General features: G+C 43.0%; 1 protein-coding gene across 1 annotated transcript; it reads left to right on the top strand.

Annotated features, from left to right (window-relative positions):
* Nucleotides 1–10,410: 10,410 nt before the first annotated feature.
* LOC136429134 (plasminogen-like) lies at nucleotides 10,411–18,310 on the top strand. The gene is made up of 9 exons (XM_066419013.1): nucleotides 10,411–10,500; nucleotides 11,496–11,559; nucleotides 12,939–13,187; nucleotides 13,720–13,965; nucleotides 15,213–15,443; nucleotides 15,936–16,166; nucleotides 16,572–16,780; nucleotides 17,502–17,682; nucleotides 18,187–18,310. Exons 1-9 carry the CDS (start codon nucleotides 10,411–10,413, stop codon nucleotides 18,231–18,233), a joined length of 1,548 nt encoding a protein of 515 aa, XP_066275110.1. The 3' UTR covers nucleotides 18,234–18,310.
* The last annotated feature ends 1,928 nt before the right edge of the window (nucleotides 18,311–20,238 follow it).

The following is a 20,238-nucleotide window of genomic DNA, read 5'->3' as shown; positions in this document are numbered from 1 at the left end:
CATGAAAAGAAAAGTTCGACAAAGTGCATTTTGGTTTTCATTTTATCCAAAATGCAAAAGAATATGAAACATATCAAACCATCATAAATTGATGAGACTACTGACATTCATTTGCCTGAAACTGCCTTTCCAACCCGATGATGAAGCACTTAATTTAAGTGAATATCATCACAGTAAATTCTGATATATCTGGGATAATCGGAAATAAGCTCACCAGTTCACAGCAGTAGGATTACAATTCTCACGCTAAAATAGACTTTATATGTATGCCTTCATTTTTCTTATTTGGTTTCCGTTTCTTTTGCTTAATAGTAGTCCACTGTTTATTAGTATTATTTACTTTTTTTAACAGTAGTCCACTGTTTTTACTCTGTTTAATGATTCTCGTTTACTCTACATTCATATTCATGTATGATTTATCAAGTTATGGTAAATTCTTTATCATATTGATATAATTGGAAAATTATGTGAATTTGTATACAAATGTTTCAAGAAGAGAGAAGAGACTCTGTAGATTTAGATGGAATATATAACAATGTTCCATTTCTTTTACTTTATGTTACCTAATGCATTTAGCCCATGCTGGGCATGAATATGCAATAAAGTTCATTGTCATTGTCATTGTCATTGTCATTGTCATTGATGTTGTCATGATCACTATTTTGTTTCGTTTTGTTTGTCATCCAACTTATTCATTTTGTATAACTGATCAACCAAAAATGTTGTAATTTGATAAAGGGAGGCCTTTACATATTAAGAAGAAGCTTTTTGGCCTGCCTTGCACTGTTTTATTATCTTTGTATTTCTTTCTTATGCATGTATTTTTTTAATTTGCGAAAATAAATAAACAAAATAAACAATTGGAATTGAAAAAAAGCTAAATATCCCAGCCAAATATTCAAAAATAAATCTCTTTAAGCTGCCCTAAATGGCCACTTACTGGAAAGGTCAACCCAAGAACGAAAAGCTAAGAGAGTCATCTGAAAGGGCTGTCAGCACCCTGTATCTGGGAGGGACAGTTATATCCGAGCATAGCATCCGAGAAATGGTGTAGGGAATTTCCCGAGCAGCCTTTGTAACCCTGCTTCTCCTAATGAGTCAGTGAAGTCAATACTTGTCTTGAGCATTGATATTTCTGACCTAGGGTGAAGAGGTGCTGCTACACTAAGAATTAGTTCAGTGTTTTGATGAGTGGCCCCCTATGGCCTTGCACTGGGCGAGTTCGTTAAAAAAAAGATAGCGTTATTTTTGTCCTAAGACGACAAAGGAGTGTTTACGTAACAAATCTCAGACGGCCATCTACTAAAAAAATGACTTTGTCATCATCATGGTCTGCACCCCAAGGAAACTTCGGCATTAAAAAAGTTCCTTCAGAGCCAAAGTATTGATGAACAAAGGACACTGTCATCAGCCTCATGGTGTGACAAGAAAATGTATGGTTTCACCGTCTTCACCCCAGGGAAAATAGCTCAAGAACTAAAGAAAGGTAAAAATATCTCGGGAGAACAATTATTGATGAACAAAAGACGCTGTCATCATTGTCATCGCAGTCTTCAATCTTATAAAAGCGTACAGTCAGGAACAAAGGAGCGGTAAGGAATCAGGGCAGCCAGGTGCCGATGGGATCAACAGTTATCACCCAAGGACATGGAAAATTCAGACTAGGGAGGCTGGCAAGAAACAAAAGGAGACCGTTTGAGTTGACCTGATTCTCAAGAAATTACCCATCAAGATGTTAAAAAATTTGGCTGTAGGAATACGTCCAATTAGGTTATAGGAAGAAGTATACCTGCACTATAATGATCTTCACAGATTATCTAGCGTCCTGTGGTGAAAACCTGATGTTTGGTCTTCTAGAAACTACTGTTTGAAGTTTGACAGAAAAAGGGGCGTTGTCAGCAGTGCTATCAATGTTGTTATTCCGCTGCTGAATTGAATCATCATCGAAACTGTGCCGCTCTCTGCTCATTTCCACGAGGTGAATTCGAGAACGAAAAAAGAAAAAGTCAAAAGAGATAAAAAGGTTTCAAACTTTAACCCAACTTTACAGCTGTCTCTGAATAACGTATGACTTGTATATCACTGATCTTACATTATTATAATAACAATGCTCAGCCTTTAGGCCATTTCGTATCGTTATAAGTAACTGTTGAAAACTGGTTTTAGCTCAGTTTGGCGCTGCAACTCGTCGGCTGCCCTCCGTCTGGTGAGTACATCTCCAGTGTTACACCATCTCTCACTGCCAGGGTCCGGTCAGTCGCGTCGGCTACACTCCGTCTGGTGAGTACATCTCCTGTGTTACACACTCTCTCAGTGCCAGGGTCCGGTCAGTCGCGTCGGCTACACTCCGTCTGGTGAGTACATCTCCTGTGTTACACACTCTCTCAGTGCCAGGGTCCGGTCAGTCGCGCGGGCTGCAAGGATTTAGGCAGGATAGTCAGTACAGGTTTCAACATGACCGAACATTGAAGTGTTCCTAGCAGTTTTGGATTGAGAACATTTGACGGTACCCTGTGTACAATAGGTAAAGGTCTTCTAAGGTATTCGCTGTTGGATCGGAGATTAAACCTTTACCTTGTACCTTAAGGGGGATCTAATATGAAATTATGATGTAGGGGCATGGGCCTTATACTGTCAGCCTAAACACTAGGACAATACTGAGTAAGACCCCCATTCCACTTGGACGGCGCTCTCACCGCGCTCTCACGGCGACCTAAAATGGTCCAGAGCGCCGTGAGAGCGCCGAACTCTTGGAAAACGTGCTCAAGTGGAATCTCTACGGCGACCATTGCGCGCTCTCAGCGCGACCAAAATGTCAAATGTCAGCAACTTTTAAAAGGTTTCACAGATCACTCAACGAATTCCAGAGATAAAGAACGAATTTTTGTCACGTTTTGTGTGCTTTGTTGTCGTCTCAGTCGTACCTTTACCTCTTGTATCATATTTGAATGATAAAATCAAGGGGAAAACAGATTCAATCTTAGTCACTGCACGGTCGCTCAGTGTGTGTCTTAAGTAATCGCTCAGCGTGTGTCTTAAGTAATATATGTATGTTCAACTTGTTTTTTCTGTGTTGTCTGTCATGTAAACTGTTTGCAATAAATACATTTTATCATTATACGTTAGAATAGAAACGTAAATCACAGAATTTTGAAACACATTTTGAACCACTGACAATAAAACTTGGAGGGAACTTAATTTAAAATGAAGCAAGTACTTGCAGTTATCCGTCAATTTGCATTATCCACGAGCAACTCTATGATTTGACCACAAAATTCCCAAAAACTCAAGATACACCACGTCAAGAATGAAAGTTGTTTGAACTACAGTTAAGACCATTCAATCCTCATAGAGCGCTCGCTGCGATCGTTGAGCGCTCGCTGCGGCCCTTTGATCCCACCTTGGGCGCTCTCACGGCGCTCACCGCGCTCTCACGGCGCTCTCACGGCGCTCACCGCGCTCGCTCCGCGCTCTCTCGGCGCTCTCTCGGCGCTCGTTTTTGATCGCCATCCTCGGCGCTCTCACGGCGAAGGTTTTGAGCATGTTCAAAACCATCGCCGAGGTGACGGCGCGCATGGCGCTCTCGCCGCGCTGTCGGCGCTCTCGCCGCGCTGTCGGCGCTCTCAATGGCGCTCTCGCCGCGCTGTCGGCGCTCTCACGGCGATCTGGCCAAAATGAGGTCGCCGTGAGAGCGCGGTGAGAGCGCCGTCCAAGTGGAATGGGGGTATAACGAAAGAATACAGTTGAAAATGTTTGAAGAATCCGTTGAAACGATTGCAAATACAGTACACATTTTAACAAAACAATGGGATTGAACACGTAGAGAGGTTAAGGGTACCCTCGCTGTCGGCGCTCTCAATGGCGCTCTCGCCGCGCTGTCGGCGCTCTCACGGCGATCTGGCCAAAATGAGGTCGCCGTGAGAGCGCGGTGAGAGCGCCGTCCAAGTGGAATGGGGGTATAACGAAAGAATACAGTTGAAAATGTTTGAAGAATCCGTTGAAACGATTGCAAATACAGTACACATTTTAACAAAACAATGGGATTGAACACGTAGAGAGGTTAAGGGTACCCTCGCTGTCGGCGCTCTCAATGGCGCTCTCGCCGCGCTGTCGGCGCTCTCACGGCGATCTGGCCAAAATGAGGTCGCCGTGAGAGCGCGGTGAGAGCGCCGTCCAAGTGGAATGGGGGTATAACGAAAGAATACAGTTGAAAATGTTTGAAGAATCCGTTGAAACGATTGCAAATACAGTACACATTTTAACAAAACAATGGGATTGAACACGTAGAGAGGTTAAGGGTACCCTGGGAGATTTGACTGACAAAGTTTTTTTATTGTGACAGCTGGTCAAGATGCAAGTGTGTTGAACAAAAAGTGTACCCTGTCCCATGAACGATCTCTACTCATATCGTGCTGAAAACTTATCTTAAACAGGCTTCCATCCCCACATAACATTCTCATCTAAAGGTTCCTTTCTAACCCCAGAAACTGCGCGGAAGTGTGATTGGTCCATTTATTGGTACATGGTTCGGCTGTTCAGCACACACAGTCAGGGCTGCACAACTAGCCTGCTGCTATCAAAATAAGCTATCTGCCACCCAAATTTCAACACCCGCCCACATACCAAACATCATTGTAATCCATCAAGAGGCTCTTGAGTAATGCTGACTGGAGTGGTGCGGAAACACAAACAGACAGACCGACAAACAGACAGACAGACAGACAACCCAAAACAATACCTCAATTTTTCATGGAGATAATGATAAACAGTTTATGGGTTTGACCGTCTTCACCCCCGAATGAAATGACCAAGAAACTAAAATAAGAATGAAAGTATCTTGAGGGGCCAATTATTGATACTTGGATACTTGGATATTTATGTACAAAAGACGCTGTCATCATCACCATCGCAGTCTTAAATCTTACCAAAAGGAACAAAGGAGCGGTAAGAAACCAGGGCAAACGGGTTATCGCAATGACATTAACAACCGTAAACTATGCAGGCTGGAGAGAAGCAAAAGAAGACTTGCTCAGTTAACCTAATTTTCAAGAAATAATCCATTAAGATGACAAAAAGTTTGAATAAGGATAAGATGATATTCAATTACGAGAAATAAGATGTGATAAGATTCACACGGACACTTAAAATTAACCAACTGTACACGATGGCGCTCAAAGGTATAGCTTTGCGTAGTAGTTGTAGTAGTACGAGTAGAAGTGGCAGTGGCAGTAGTTACTGTTACAGTAGTAGAAGTACGGTAGCACCGTAGCAGTATGTTTAGTATTGACCAACAGAGGCCATACAAATGTACATGGTACTTGTATTAGTAGTAGCCCATCTGTTGAAGTTCATGTTTATTGGCAGTAACATCAAACCTAACATTTTGCTGAAATGAAAAGTCCACAACTATTCATTTTAAACATGTTTGGCTGGTAAATAAGAAGAAAGAAAGAAGTGACGACCTGAAGTTTTATCTTTAAGTAACTATTGTTTAAAGTTTGACAGAAAATGGGGCTTTGTTGTTTGTGCTAGCCTGACTAAAATCGCGCTCCTAGCGGACGGGGGCATTGACCCCAGCCAGCGAGAGATTGTATACACGCAACTTTACTGCTGTCTCCGGATACTGTATGAATTGTATATCAATCTGTCTCCTGTCACATTATTATCATGATGACAATGCTCAGCCTTTAGGCCTTTTCTTTTATTATAAGTAACTGTTGAAAACTGGTTTGCTCAGTCTGGCGGCTGCAACTCGTCTGCTGCCTTCCGTCTGGTGAGTACTTCTCCTGTGTTATGCTTGGGTCACATTTCGAACCCGGGGCCCGGCCGGGCAGCTTGTGGGAACGAAAACTATGATATAGAAAACAACAAAACACACAAAACTTTGAAATAATTATCCCTTATCATACGTTTTGTATATTCTTGATATGCAGCTTTTATTCTTTGTTTTCTCAAGCAACCTGGTCGGGCCCCGGCTTGGAAATGTGACCCTAGCATTATGCTACGGTCCCATTCCCATCCGGGGCCCGGACGGATTGGAAATGAGACCGACGCATTACAAAATCTCTTATTGCCAGGGGCCGGTCAGTCGGGAGGGCTGTTAGAATTTAGGCAGAATTAAACATGAGCGAGTAGTGAAGTTTTCGTTTGAGTAAAATGTAAGGGTGCCCCGGGAAATTCGTTGGCGAGAACAGAGCTCTATACGCACTAGTGTCCCAGCAACGCCTTGCACTGTGTAAAAGAGATAAAAGTATTCTGGGGTATTCGCTGTACCTTGAGAGGGTTGTAGTGAAGTGTTTCTAGAAATTTTAGATTGAGAACATTTGACGGTACCCTGGGATATTCGTGAGCTACATGTGTACCACTGCCGCGGAAACGTCTCGCACTGAGGGAAGGTAAACGTATTCTCGGGTATTTGTTGTTGGGAAGTGGTTTCAACCTTCACATTTTACCTTCAGTGGATTTAATATGAGCTAATGTGGTCGGGGCATGTTCGCTGTGCTTCTGCTAATGCCCGTCAGTCTAGTACAGGCTGGGACAATACTGCGCAACAACAGGATACAGTCGCAAATGTTCATGTTGAAATGGTTGCAAATACAAATGAAATGTTAAAGAAACAGTGGGGTTCGACACGAAATTGAATACCCCTCAAATACGAAATGTCAAAAATTGGAAGTGAGAAGGATTGGCCAGTCTGTGTTGCCTTTAACAGTCTGCACTAGATGGCGGGAAAAGGGGCGTGTCACAGGTCCAATATGCAGTATAAATGGGACAATGACCTTATGTGACACCCTGTCATCTGTCAGCTGATCAAGATGCGAGTGTGTTGACAAGAGTGTGCCCTGTCCCATGAGCGACCACTTCTGAAGAACGATATGCCTGCTAGAAACCCATCTCTAACAGGCTTTCATTCCTGCAGGATATCTTTAATCTAAAAGTTCCAACATAAGAAACTGCGAGGAAGTGTTATCAATCTCGTCATTTGTGATTCCCGATCAAAGCTTGGTCCCATGGTTTGGTCTACAGTTCGAGCTACTTCCAAACAAGCGGCCGTGGAATTAACCACTCAATTGGTGGGCACCACGCCCGTGAAGGGACGTTAAAAGTGACCCTATTCTGCTGTTGTTGCAATGAAATGTGGACAATGACGGTATATTGGATTCTTGAATGATAGGAAAGTGGGCGTTGTCACAGACTGGGCGAATCAACAGGTACCGCACTGCAGTAGGTCGATGTTCAGGGTGACTGCTTTTCTAGATCTCATATCTAAAGATAGAATGTTTTATTTGCAAGATTTTTGCCCGAGGGCTAATTGCAACATGAAACAATACATAGAAATGGTATACTGTACAGATAGTGCTAGTTAACAATGTTGACAAGTGGAGCAAATGGCTATTTTATGAACTACTACGGAATACAATCTACGCATTTTGGGTTTGACTTCTTTTTTAGAAGCAGTGGAAGACGAAGTGTCCCACTTTTTTGTGATGAGTGGGTTTAGAGAGGTTAACAGGGTTCTAGTTTTCCTTTCGTCAGTAAACGTTTGGAAATTGTGGTAAGTTTTGGTGGCTTCTTTAAAAAGCTATTTTCTTTCCTGATCATTGAAGGGGCAGTTTGAAATAATGGTCTGTAGATGATTGATGGCGGGAGTCTGCTGCACCCCGGATGTAGGTTTATTACCCGGCATGGGCCATGTCGTGCACCAGTTTTGCATATAGCTATGGTTCTTTTCCTGAAACGGGAGAACAGCTAGCAGCAGATCTAGCAGGCAGTCCATGTACCTAGGGCCATATGGTACGTTGTTTAAGGATCCCATTCCACTTGACGCACGTCGATTGCGTCGTGTTCATGCAGAAACCTAAATGTGTAGCCATCAACTCTATTATTTGAAAATCATGAAAACAAGAGCTTTTAAAAAAAGCTGGCGTTTCGGCTACGTTTATAAGTGTGAATTGTCTTTTCCCTTTACTTGAAGTAAAATCTGCCAGAGGAAGTCACTCAAGGGCTGTTCAGTCTATAAGAAAAATTGTCATTTTGGGAAATGAGTACTGTTTTAATAGAGAAAGGCAGATTGGGGAAAGCAATTTTGAAGTTACGTCACTTAACTTAAGTGCTTTTGAAAAAGCTGGTCTTGGCCTACAACTTGTACTTATTTGTAAAATGTATAATAGGCTCATTATAAAAGCTATCAATGTAATTATGTACATGGCACGCAATAAAACATAAAATTTGAAAAAGCACCATTGAATCATCAGAACTATGGTAATTAAGTGAAATAGAAGTTCATAACAGCTAAGGTTCTATCTAAAATGACTACCAAATGTCAAACAAATCAACAGCTACCTCATCCGTATTATTCTGGTTTCCGCATTTACAACATTTCTTCCTTATTTTCCTGGGTAATTTTGCTAAAATTCATGAAAATTCCCATAGTTTTGTGCCGAGGGGCGCCACTTTCCACGTCCGTGTTGTCTGAATGAAGTCGATACTGAACAATGGAGCATTTGCTACTGTAACAAAGAATCGCTGTTTTGCAAACAACATCAAGAGCCTCTGTTTACATCGGGGATAGAAGTTTAATGGCGAGTGTTTTGCAAGAATCATCTTACCGCGCATAGGAGCCGCTGCACGGTATTTTCCATTACATGCCGGGTTTGGAATCTATGAAGTCCTGTTCATAAGACAAAGGCCTTGTATATATTAAATGAATATTTAAAAATAACAAATATAAAATATTTCTTTATTTATTAATGAAAAAAAATGATATTCATAAATATGATATTGATAGATTAATATAATATCAATATATATTTTTGATATTCAATATCTAAAAAGAAAAAAAAAATCCACGCACGGAGACGAACCCGGATCTTCTGGGTCCGAAGTGCTTCGCGTTGCCAGATCGGCCAAGCCGCGGTACGTAACTCTGGACGTAATGCTATAACCTCACTATATGGTATCATCATTTATGCCGATTTTTGGTCGTTTTCTTGACGAAATCATTTTTTTTCTTCTGCAATCTTGTGGAATAGATGTAATATGGTCATTTTTCAGGATATCAAAGTCCGAAACCACAATGCAATGATATTTCCGAACAGTTGTAGCAGTTACATGCGGTCGCCGTCCTGTGTCACATGCAAATCTAGCCTGCCTGCATTTTCGTGCTCTCTTGCCATATAAGGCAACGGCTATACAAGGATTTGAGAACGTATTGCCATATAAGGTCTTATTGTGTGCGACACAGTGTTGAACCAAGCTTCCCTGGTTCCTTCCTTGAAGGTCCCTTGCTTGAAGGTAAAAGCCAGGACAATGCGTTCCGGCGCGCATGCGCCGAAACGCAAAAAGTCGAAGTATGACAGAAAAGACAACAGAACATGAAAGCGTGAGAACATTTGTTTTTAGAAAGCGTAAGAACATAGTTTTTCATTGACATTCGTTGAGCGCAGTGTCCAATCGCTTGGTCGTAGCACGGTCGCAGCTCGGTCGCTACCGCTGTGAGGTTGGGGTGAGAAGGCCTCATTGGGCACGCGATGGGATGGCGACCGAGCGATTTGACCGCGCGCTCATGCAACACATTGCTTCGATAAAAACGAATCTTTTTGTACGCTTTGTGTGTTTGTTGTCTTTCAAGTAATACTTAGATCCAGTTTAGGACGCAGCGAGGTCGCCGACGTGTCGCGGGTCCAGTGAAATGTAGGGGCTAAAGACATATTTTGATTGGTAGCAAAAGAGGCGTTGTGACAGACGACAAAAGTGAAAACTTAAACCGCAATGAAAGGACCAATGACGCAATTGGGCACTTTCTGGCTCTAACTGATATAGGTGCACAATGTTGCTCTCCATGTGGACAGTCAATACCTGAAGACTGAATGACTTTAGTCGTAAACAACTGAGATGAACTGCCCACTGGGGGGAGGGGGGAGGCGGGTGGTGGTGCTCATACCGGTTGAACAATTCAGGTGCAGAAGCTGGTGTGTTACGCCTAAGGGCATGCATGTACAATACTGACAGAGCATGACTTAAAAGAGGCGGTTTCACACTTAAAATCCAAGTTCTAGACGACAACCAGGATAGGTGATTGAATATGGGGCAACGTTTCTTGTATCTATAGTGTTCCTCTTTTATGGTTACTTGCAACAAGCTACCGGGCAATAAACCAATTATTTTCATTATGACCAAAGTTGCGATATTTTTCCTGCATAAATTAGGCTTGGTCAATGTTAAGGATAGCGAATCCTAGCCTGATCAGCAGGCAGTTGGGATGTTCAGCGATATTGTGACGGCAAAATACGGGTGAAGGAAATAAAGAAAAAGAAGAAAAAACAAGAATTTAATATGTATCTATTATTCCAACTGCAGTACTGAGCCCTGTGGCAGATTCTACCTCGGGGCGATCCGGACATGCGCACAATGGGGATGGCTCGGCTGCTCCTCCTGGCGGCCCTCGCCTGCATTGCAGCTGGAGGCTTGCCTGCTGACATCGACACCAGCGATGGGATGGTTAGCTCTTTTCTTATCAGATAATGTTTCTTTCATTAGGCCACAGCAAGTAATTTTTATGGATGACATCAGCGCGCTCATTGATTTTGGCCTGATTTCGAAATAAAAACAAGAAATTTCATTGCCCTCCGATGGTGGTCAACATGCCAAAAATGGGCAAATATGTCATAAACGTTGACAGTCTAAGGTGTTTCATTGCATATGAATACCCAGTGTAGTTCCTGCCCATGATGGTATGACAAGCTGTTTTTTTTGCGTTTGTTCTAGTTAATTGAGCTGTATACACACATCTTCAAGAACAGTTTAATGTTGACAGTCTAAGGTGTTTCGTTGCATATGAATACCCAGTGTGGTTCCTGCCCATGATGGTTTAATAACAAGCTGTTTTCTGCATTTGTTCTAGCAAGGACATTGTATCAATAAGGGGGGGTGTGTTCTAGCTAATTGAGCTGTATACACAAGGTGTTTTATCGCATATGAACACCCAGTGTAGTTGCTTCAGTTGATGGTACAACAAGCTCTTTTCTGCATTTGTTGTAGTTAGTCTATTGAGATGTACACACATCTACAAGGACATGTTTACTGTTGAATCAAGGAGGTTTTATATTATATATGAAACCTCATTGGTTGAATACAGGAATAAAAGACCTGTTGGTCATGATATTATATTTCGTTGCCTCAATCCTGGTTTAACAAGATTTATGATCTCAAAATTTGAAAATTTAGGAATCTTGTTTTTTTGCCCGCCTTGGTTTTTCTTCGCCCTATCTCATTAATTTTGGAGTCTGCGGAGGATGTCATCCATAAAATTAACTCGCTGTGGCCTTAGAACAATTGGAATGTATAAAAAAAGTATGTTGAGGTATGTTGAGGTATGATGACGACGTCGGCTCTTGTGATTACATGTTTATCTGGTATGGAATACAGAACCTTGTAGTCAAGTAATTTTCCAACCTGATGAAAAGATTAACGTTTCTTCAATCATTTTTTTCTAGTCGTTGGAACCTGACAGTGTCGATGAGGTGACACGTCGTGGCATCGACCCAAAGTCGCAAGGAGGTATTGTAAAGGCTAATTGTTGATATTTCTAATATAAATCATTTCAATGAAAGTAGCTTTAAACATTTTCGAACATTCAGAATTCTTCTGACACTTTGATACAACGAAACTGACGTATTCTAGCGTAACAATACTGTAATACCTGATGACATGCTGTAATACAAGATTTACTGATAAAACACAGAGATCATGATGCACTTGATCTACTGTAACGGTTGTAGATATGATGTGGTGTCGGTGTGGCGTAACAGTTACCTCTGTGGCCCGCCTGGAGATAACATCAGCCGGGCAGGCAGCACTTAGCTCCCACGACGCCCCGTTTGAGACCAAGCGGGGTCAAACCGTAACAGGCACAGTTCAGAGAAGAGTTGTGAATTCAAGCAGACGTAACGGTTACAGCGTTGGGCTCAGAACCGGGATGTTCCGGGTTCGACGCTGTGCCACTAGAAAAAGGTACTTAACATGACATTCCTACCATGAAGATGGAACGACGCCCACCGGTCGCGATCCTCTTGGCTAATCTGCCAAAATGTGACTTTTTGCCAGCAGCTGCTGATTTACCACAAAAAGCCGCAATTTTTTTTTATAGATATACTAACAGGGACACCAGCATAGCAGACAGCGCTCGTTGCTGTGACACTATTTTTTTTTTGCTGATAGTTAAAGTTTTAGAACTTGAATATCTGATACTAAAGAGGATAAAGATCACGTTAATGAATGCGCCATATACATATACATGTCTACCGAAGCTTCAAGGAAACCGTTGGAACGGTTGCAATGCGAATGGTGAAAGCGTCTAAATTTTGTCACAAATGTGTTAATAAGATGTGTATGAATCAACGTCAGGCTGTAATCTGTTTGCATTATGATATTTATTTATTCATTTCAGCTTTATTTGTCATCGTGTATATTTTTCAGAATTGGATACGTATTATGACATGAATTCGAATGTGTTTTTCTGGATATCAATTATTCAGAAAATTACCAGCTTCTGGGTTTGCATATTTTATCTACATGATTTTTTTTTATTGTATGTCCCAAATATGTTGATATACGTAATTCACTATGCTCAATGCTATCGTCGGATTTACCAGGACTTATCTCAATGGACTTGAATAGCAAATTTAATTACATAATGACATGTGACGACCCATGCATGGTTTACATTGGGAAGTATAAAAAAGAATGTCTAGACGTTAGAAACTCCTCCAATGGTTGTAAAATCACTTTGCCATTCCGTACTACTACATCAAATTGTATACGATAGACTGATTAGCCTGATGGAATGTTTTCTATGTACCAGTGAATGCCATACTTTGTACTTGTACAATTGTTGTGCAATAAGGTTATCATTATTATTTTATCCGACGTGGATACAGCCGAAGCCTGCCTGGTGTACGAAGGAGTATCGTACCGGGGAAAACTGTCCACGACCGTAACCGGCAAGACGTGTCAGCGCTGGGCCGCTCAGACCCCGCAAACGCACTCATTCAGGCCGGACAAGTACGCGTCTTTCGGGCTGGACAAGAACTACTGCCGCAACCCGTCATCCAAAGTTCAGAAAGCGCCCTGGTGCTACACCATGGACCTGGGCAGGAGGTGGGAGATCTGCAACGTGCCGGGATGTGGTAAGATCAATTTGTAACTTCTGTAACTCAGAATGACACTAACTGTGTGGCAACTGAAGAGGGTGCCTTCTTGTTTTTCTACCTGACCACGTATGTCGATCTGCCGAGAACTCGGCGATTACTGATATATATGTTGAAAGTGGGCTCTAAGGTTGTGACCATCGCACATCGGGGCAAGGCCTCTTTTTCGAAAGGTGTGGTGGGTTCTTTATCGTGCATGGGGTGTGGTTCTCTCCAAACACGGGACGTGATCATGTGTCTGTGTTTGTTTCTGTGTGTTTATATGCGCGCATGTGCGTGTGTGCGTGTGTGTATGTTTAAGTGCGCGCGTGTGTGTGTGTGTGTGTGTGCGTGTACATGTGTGTGTGAGTGTGTATGTATGTTGTGTGCGTGTGTGTGTCTGTGTGTGTGTGAGTGTGAGTGCTAGAATGTGTACATGTGTCTTTCCATGATGAATATAACCATTGCCGGCGAGTAGTGAACCTTACCGCTTAACGCTTGTCCTCGTCTCCCCGGGCATGCCTCCATACAGACTGCGTGCACTACAAAGGGACAACCTACCGAGGAACCACCGCCGTCACCAAATCTGGGAGGGCCTGCCAGCCATGGGTCAGTCAGACCCCACACAAACACAACTTCTACAAATCGGACACCGTCCTGCTTTACGGACTGGATCAGAACTACTGCCGGAACCCAACAGAAAAGCACCAAAGCGCGCCCTGGTGCTACACCACGGATCCTGCGAAGAGATGGGAGTACTGTGACATTCCGGGATGCGGTAAGGGTTTCATATGATATCCAATGAAAACTGGTGTTATCTTTTCTTTGGTGTTCTCTTCTCTTGCCTATTCGATTCTTTGTTTAATCTAAATGTCCTGATATCTGCTCACGAAACTTTCCAAGATAAAACACAAATTAACAGCTTTATGCAAACCCACTTTGAACGGGTTGTTGAATGTCTTCATGTCAGTGCTTCGCTGTGTTTGTCATGGAAAGCTCTTAGCAGCCAGGGTGCCTTACAGCAGTATGCATCCAGGAATGTCATACAACATTGTGCACTCAAGCGTATCTCATAGCAATACACACCCAGGATTGTCAAACAGTTGTGTACATCCAGGGGTATCTAGCAGCAGTTTTACACTCTGGGGTTTCTAACAGCAGTGTACACCCAGGGGCATCTAACAGCAGTGTACACCCAGGGGTATCTAACAGCAGTGTAAACCCAGGGGCATCTAGCGTCATTGTACATCCAGTAGTATCTAATAGCAGAGTGTACCCATGGGTATCTAACAGTGATGTACACCCAGGGGTATCTAATACACCCATGGGTATCTAACAGTAGTATATACCCAGGGGCATCAAATAAACCCAGGGGTTATCTTTAACAGTGGTGTACACCCAGGGGTATCAAATACACCAATGGGTATCTAATACACCCAGGGGTATCTAACAGTGGTGTACACCCAGTGATATCAAATACACCCAGGGGTATCTAACAGTGGTGTACACCCAGTGATATCAAATACACCCAGGGGTATCAAACAGTTGTGTACACCCAGTGATATCAAATACACCCATGGGTATCTAACAGTGGTGTACACCGACGGGTATCTAATACACCCATGGGTATCTAACAGTAGTATATACCCAGGGGCATCCAATAAACCCAGGAGTTATCTTTAACAGTGATTTACACCTAGGGGTATCTAACAGTGGTGTACACCCAGTAATATCAAATACACCCAGGGGTATCTAACAGTGGTGTACACCCAGGGGTATCTAATACACCCAGGGGTATCTTTAACAGTGGTGTACACCCAGGGGTATCTAATACACACAGGGGTATGTGATCTAACAACAGCGCACGTAGTAAAATATGAGCTGAAATTGGTCATGTACCTCCTTTTTTCAACAGAGCAAAGTCACCTAACTACCCGAACCAACTTTTCTTAGAAACGTGTTATATTCCTTTACCATATTTAGATTGCACACATCTCTCTTGTCTTTTTTTAAATCTGCCCAAAGAGTGTGTGACAGGGACCGGAAGCACGTACCGCGGGAGAGTGGCCGTGACCAAGTCCGGTAGGACCTGCCAGCGGTGGGACAGCAGCTCACCACACAAGCCTAGCGCCTGGGCACCAGACGGCACAGATCACAACTACTGCCGGAACCCCTCAGACAAGTACCAAAGCGCGCCCTGGTGCTACACCACGGATCCCGGGAAGAGATGGGAGTACTGTAACATCCCGGGATGCGGTAAGATTTCCTCTGGTTCACCTATTACGGTTCCGGTTGGTTTCTTCCGTGAGGTCTCTTTATCTGCTGGATGACTCTCAAATTGATATAATGGTGATGAGTACTTTGAACAAGTCACTGGATCATGGTATATCAGATGTTTCTTGCATACAGCCAGGTTTATCATCTTACATCATTTCGCTATTCCACCTGCTCCCTGGCTAGCTATTCTCGTTTTGACGTAGCAGACGGACCCTTTTTTTTTACCCAGACATAAGTTTTTTAAAAATGCAGACCAGATGACGAAGTACTCAACTTGAGTCAACTTATATCAGTGCCAGAAACAAGCAAGAAATGAACTGACAGAAATATTGAACTGATACATAATTTGATGATAATTGTACAGAGAACCTCGCTCTGTGAAAGTAAACTAATATATAATGGCATTGAATGTGAATAGACAGAGAGAGAGAGATTTCCCTCTCACTCTTTTTGATGACTTTCCACCTTAAGAATGTCGGATGGGAACGGGGGCGTCCTACCGCGGGAGGGTGGCCGTGACCAAGTCCGGTCGGACCTGCCAGCGGTGGGACAGCACGTCACCACACAAGCCCAGCGCCTGGGCACCAGACGGCACAGATCACAACTTCTGCCGCAACCCCTCAGACAAGTACCAAAGCGCGCCTTGGTGCTACACCACGGATCCTGCGAAGAGATGGGAGTACTGCGACATTGCAGGATGCGGTAATTTTTTTTTCATTTTGTGAATGCTGTTATTTCCTTTTTAAGGTTTTGAGACCATGTAGTCACTGTGCAATTCCTTTGCTTCGTAGCATACAAATGCCTTCTTGCTAGTCATTCTATGTGAACACTCCTGGCAGATTGAAGAAAATGCTGGATAACCCTCGGTCACACAGTGAATTTGAAAAGGGTAATCCATATGATCATTTAACGATAGCCTGGCAATGCCCTAGCTGTCTGCACGACATTCGCCGATATTGGAAGGCCTTAAACAAAAAGATGATGAAACAAAAAAAGAGGTATTTCCTCTTTTTCATTAGTCCGTTGACTGCAGTATGCCTAAGACGTGATGCCATTACATCCGTTTCTGTCGTGTCTGTGATTCCTACGTTGTCGTGTTGTATGCAGGAGACGGAATAGGCGGCGCCCAAATGACCCACTTCAAAGTCGTGAACATCCGGAAGACGGCTGCGGACGCGAAGGCCTACTGCAGGGCGGAGGAGAACAGTCAGCTCGCTGACGTCACCAGCCCGACAGTCCAGCGCTTCCTGCTGAAAACCATCCGGGAATACGGCAGCAACAGCCAGAACTACTGGGTGGGCCTGCATGATGCCACGGTAAGATACATTCCCCATGGTTTACAATGCTATTGTAAGATACATACCCAACGTTACTGTAAGATACATGCCTAACGTTACTGTAAGATACATGCCCAACGCTACTGTAAGATACATGCCCAACGGTACTGTAAGATACATGCCCAACGTTACTGTAAGATACATGCCCAACGTTACTGTAAGATACATGCCCAACGTTACTGTAAGATACATGCCCAACGTTACTGTAAGATACATGCCCAACGTTACTGTAAGAAACATGCCCAACGTTACTGTAAGATACATGCCCAACGTTACTGTAAGATACATGCCCAACGTTACTGTAAGATACATGCCCAACGTTACTGTAAGATACATGCCCAACGTTACTGTAAGATACATGCCCAACGTTACTGTAAGATACATGCCCGACGTTACTGTAAGATACATGCCCAACGTTACTGTAAGATACATGCCCAACGTTACTGTAAGATACATGCCCAACGCTACTGTAAGATACATGCCCAACGTTACTGTAAGATACATGCCCAACGTTACTGTAAGATACATGGCCAATGGTTTGCAATATTATTGTACAATGCATGCCCGGTGGTTTACAATACTGCAGTAACCGATAGGCATAACAGTGGTATAAGAAGATCTAGCTGGCATCTGGTGAAGGAACTCGACTGACTGACTGACTGACTTTGTTGCTCGCACGTTGATTGTCATGTCGTTGCAGGGTAGCGGTGGCTGGAAATGGGCGGACGGAACTCCTCTGTCGGACTGCAGCTTCAGGAACTGGGCCCCGGGAGAGCCCGGCAACATCGGGGGGCAGCAGTGCGTGCAGCTGACGGCGGCGAGCGGCTTCCAGTGGGACAACCAGGCCTGCAGCACAAGGAAGTACTTCATCTGCCAGACAGGTCAGATTTACCGTCCAAATTACAGGAGAAAGGGGCTTGGGTCGATGTTGCAAATGGATATCGTACGGCACAATGATGCAACAAAGACAACTGCCAGTGCCGATATCATGAATCAAAAACCGCAGAACCCAAAGATTAATTTTAAGAGCGGGGCATTTCGTCTTTCTCTGCTTCCAAAACAAAATTCAAACCCAACCTGTCTAGATATAGCCAACACTAGCAGAGGAGATGGAGCAATTTCCTGTCAAAACGTCAACAATGTCAATCACTATCCATGTTGCACTTGTACGTCTCAAGTTCTTCTGCATTAAAGTAAACTGTCGGTATTAGTTCAAGATAATTCATTGTGAGTTAGCTGATGCATGCTAAAGAAAAATTCAAAAACAACCCAGTGATAAGCCAGTGAATTTTTAACGATGAATTAACATGTGTCAAGCTGCTAGCCCATCTTTTGTACATAAAGCGTTCCTTAGGGTTAACCAAATCGCCTATTTCCTCCCGCAGGACCAGGAGACACGGAAGCATGTGGGGGAATGTCAGGTAAGAAATGAGTTCAATATGCATCATTTCATTGGTCAAGAAATTGGATGATCAATGCTTTCATCGCCCTAACAGCATCTACCACTCACGGCAGGACCTTATTTGATGTAATCCACAAGATTTACTTTAATATGATTCTTAATAAAGTCTGATTATGGTAGAATCCCGCGCGCTATAGTTGCTTTTTCATCCCTTACTCTGGACCTTTACTTTTCTAGGAAGGGAAGTGAAACCGGATGTGGATGAAGAAACCGCCTTCGAAGCGATGCGGTCCTCCCTCCTGCGAGAGGAAGAGGAGCTGTCCGACCGCACGGCTGACAAGTACCGCCGGTCCGAGGCCGACGCCGACTTCCACAACCTCGTCCGCCTGGCCGACGTGAAGAAGGCGCTGGAGTCGGAGATCGAGTACGGACCGACGGCCATGGAGAAGCTGAACGAGATCTCGCGAGAGCTGAGCGAGGTTTGGGAGGAGGAGGACCCGGATGTGGATGACGACCAGGCTGATGACATCCCGCGAGAGATGAGCGTGATTTGGGAGGAGCAGGAGGCTGGATTGGAGGAGGATGAAGACGCCATCATGGAAGACATCGACAGGATCTTGGAGGGATTGAGGGAGATAGTTGAGGAGAAAAAGATGGAGATGGAGAAATAAGTAAAATGTTTTTGGGAAAACTAAGAATCTGCATACACTTTTTATGTCATTTTTTCTGTGTACTGTAATGATAGAACATCTGTTGTTCTTTTGAAGAATTTCATTTGCTTTAGACTATGACACTACTTTTGGGTGAAACTTACAAAAGTTAGCGAAGATTTATCTGCGCAACTGTAATGTCAGAACATGTTTTCTTCTTTAACTATTTTGAAATAAGCTAATAAACTAATATAAGGGCTGCTAGTTTTGAATTATGTGAGAATGATAATTAGGTGTTTTTAGATTAGAGGAATTGTTAAGAATAGCACATGTGATGTTCTTTGGAAGAATGCTCATTTTGTCTTTAAGATCATGGCATAATTTTTAGTTAAACTTACTTAGGTTAGCGAGATTTTTTTCTCTGCAACTGTTATGACAGAACATGTGTTGTTCTGTTTAAGTGTTTTGACTATAGCTTAAATAAGGGTTACTTATGGGAAGTATGTACGGGATCTATTTTGAGGTGATTAAAATGGTCGGAAATGTAAACATTTTGTGGTCCTTGTTGTTTTTGGTAGACTGGTAGGCTGCAAATTGTTCATTTAGACAGTAAGCCTACAAGCTTCTCCGTATATTCAAGAACTCTTAGAGAAAAAAACAACTTTTTACACTTTTTCGATTGATTAACTATCACGATAATAAAAATCGTGATTTAATCATGACACCGCCGCCTAAAGAATATGCAAATAGTCCGTTTATGACAAGGCAGCAGCATAGAGTACAAGTTGCACTTGGCACAAAAATATTATATCCTTTTTCGACTTTTATCCTTGCAAATAACTCAGTGACTTTAGTGCTCAGTGTCTACTAGACATATTTTCATTGCGCACGTCAAAAATACCAGCACAAAATTTGCAATGTATAATTTGGTTAAGGACCGTTGACACTTGTGCGTATATTCAATTCTGTATGAGCTGTATGGACATATATTTCGTTTAGGTAAAGTAGCCCGGAGAAGTTTTATTTTTGTTTGTTTGTTTGAACCTTTGTTTATTCATGATAAGCTCAAATCGGCACGCAGGTCGCTTTTCATTGAGGTCATGAGGGAAGAGGTAAGGGTCAGATACAATATAACAGAGATACACAGTCATTTGAGTCCTAATAACTCTATCAACATATATCATTACATATTTATGGTACAACAATATACAATTTCTACAACATACAACATAAAGTAGGGCGAAAGCTGGTTCATGGTCCGTGTCCGTTCGTTTAGTTCATTTCCGTTACTTCAAGAGTCTCTTGAAGGAAGTCAGATTCGGAGCCGTACGTGTGTCTGGCGGTAGGCTGTTCCAGACATTTGGTCCACGGTAGGCTACCGATCT

This window comes from Branchiostoma lanceolatum, chromosome 3, assembly GCF_035083965.1.
Source record: "Branchiostoma lanceolatum isolate klBraLanc5 chromosome 3, klBraLanc5.hap2, whole genome shotgun sequence".
Lineage (NCBI taxonomy): Eukaryota > Metazoa > Chordata > Leptocardii > Amphioxiformes > Branchiostomatidae > Branchiostoma > Branchiostoma lanceolatum.
This window is presented reverse-complemented; position numbering and strand designations above follow the sequence as displayed.

Excerpts from the sequence above, each read along its gene's own strand:
- LOC136429134 (XM_066419013.1), top strand. The coding sequence starts at position 10,411 with ATGGGGATGGCTCGGCTGCTCCTCCTGGCGGCCCTCGCCTGCATTGCA. Across the intron at positions 11,560-12,938 it reads CGACCCAAAGTCGCAAGGAG|CCGAAGCCTGCCTGGTGTAC; the intron begins GTATTGTAAAGG and ends ACGTGGATACAG. Across the intron at positions 16,167-16,571 it reads CTGCGACATTGCAGGATGCG|GAGACGGAATAGGCGGCGCC; the intron begins GTAATTTTTTTT and ends TGTTGTATGCAG.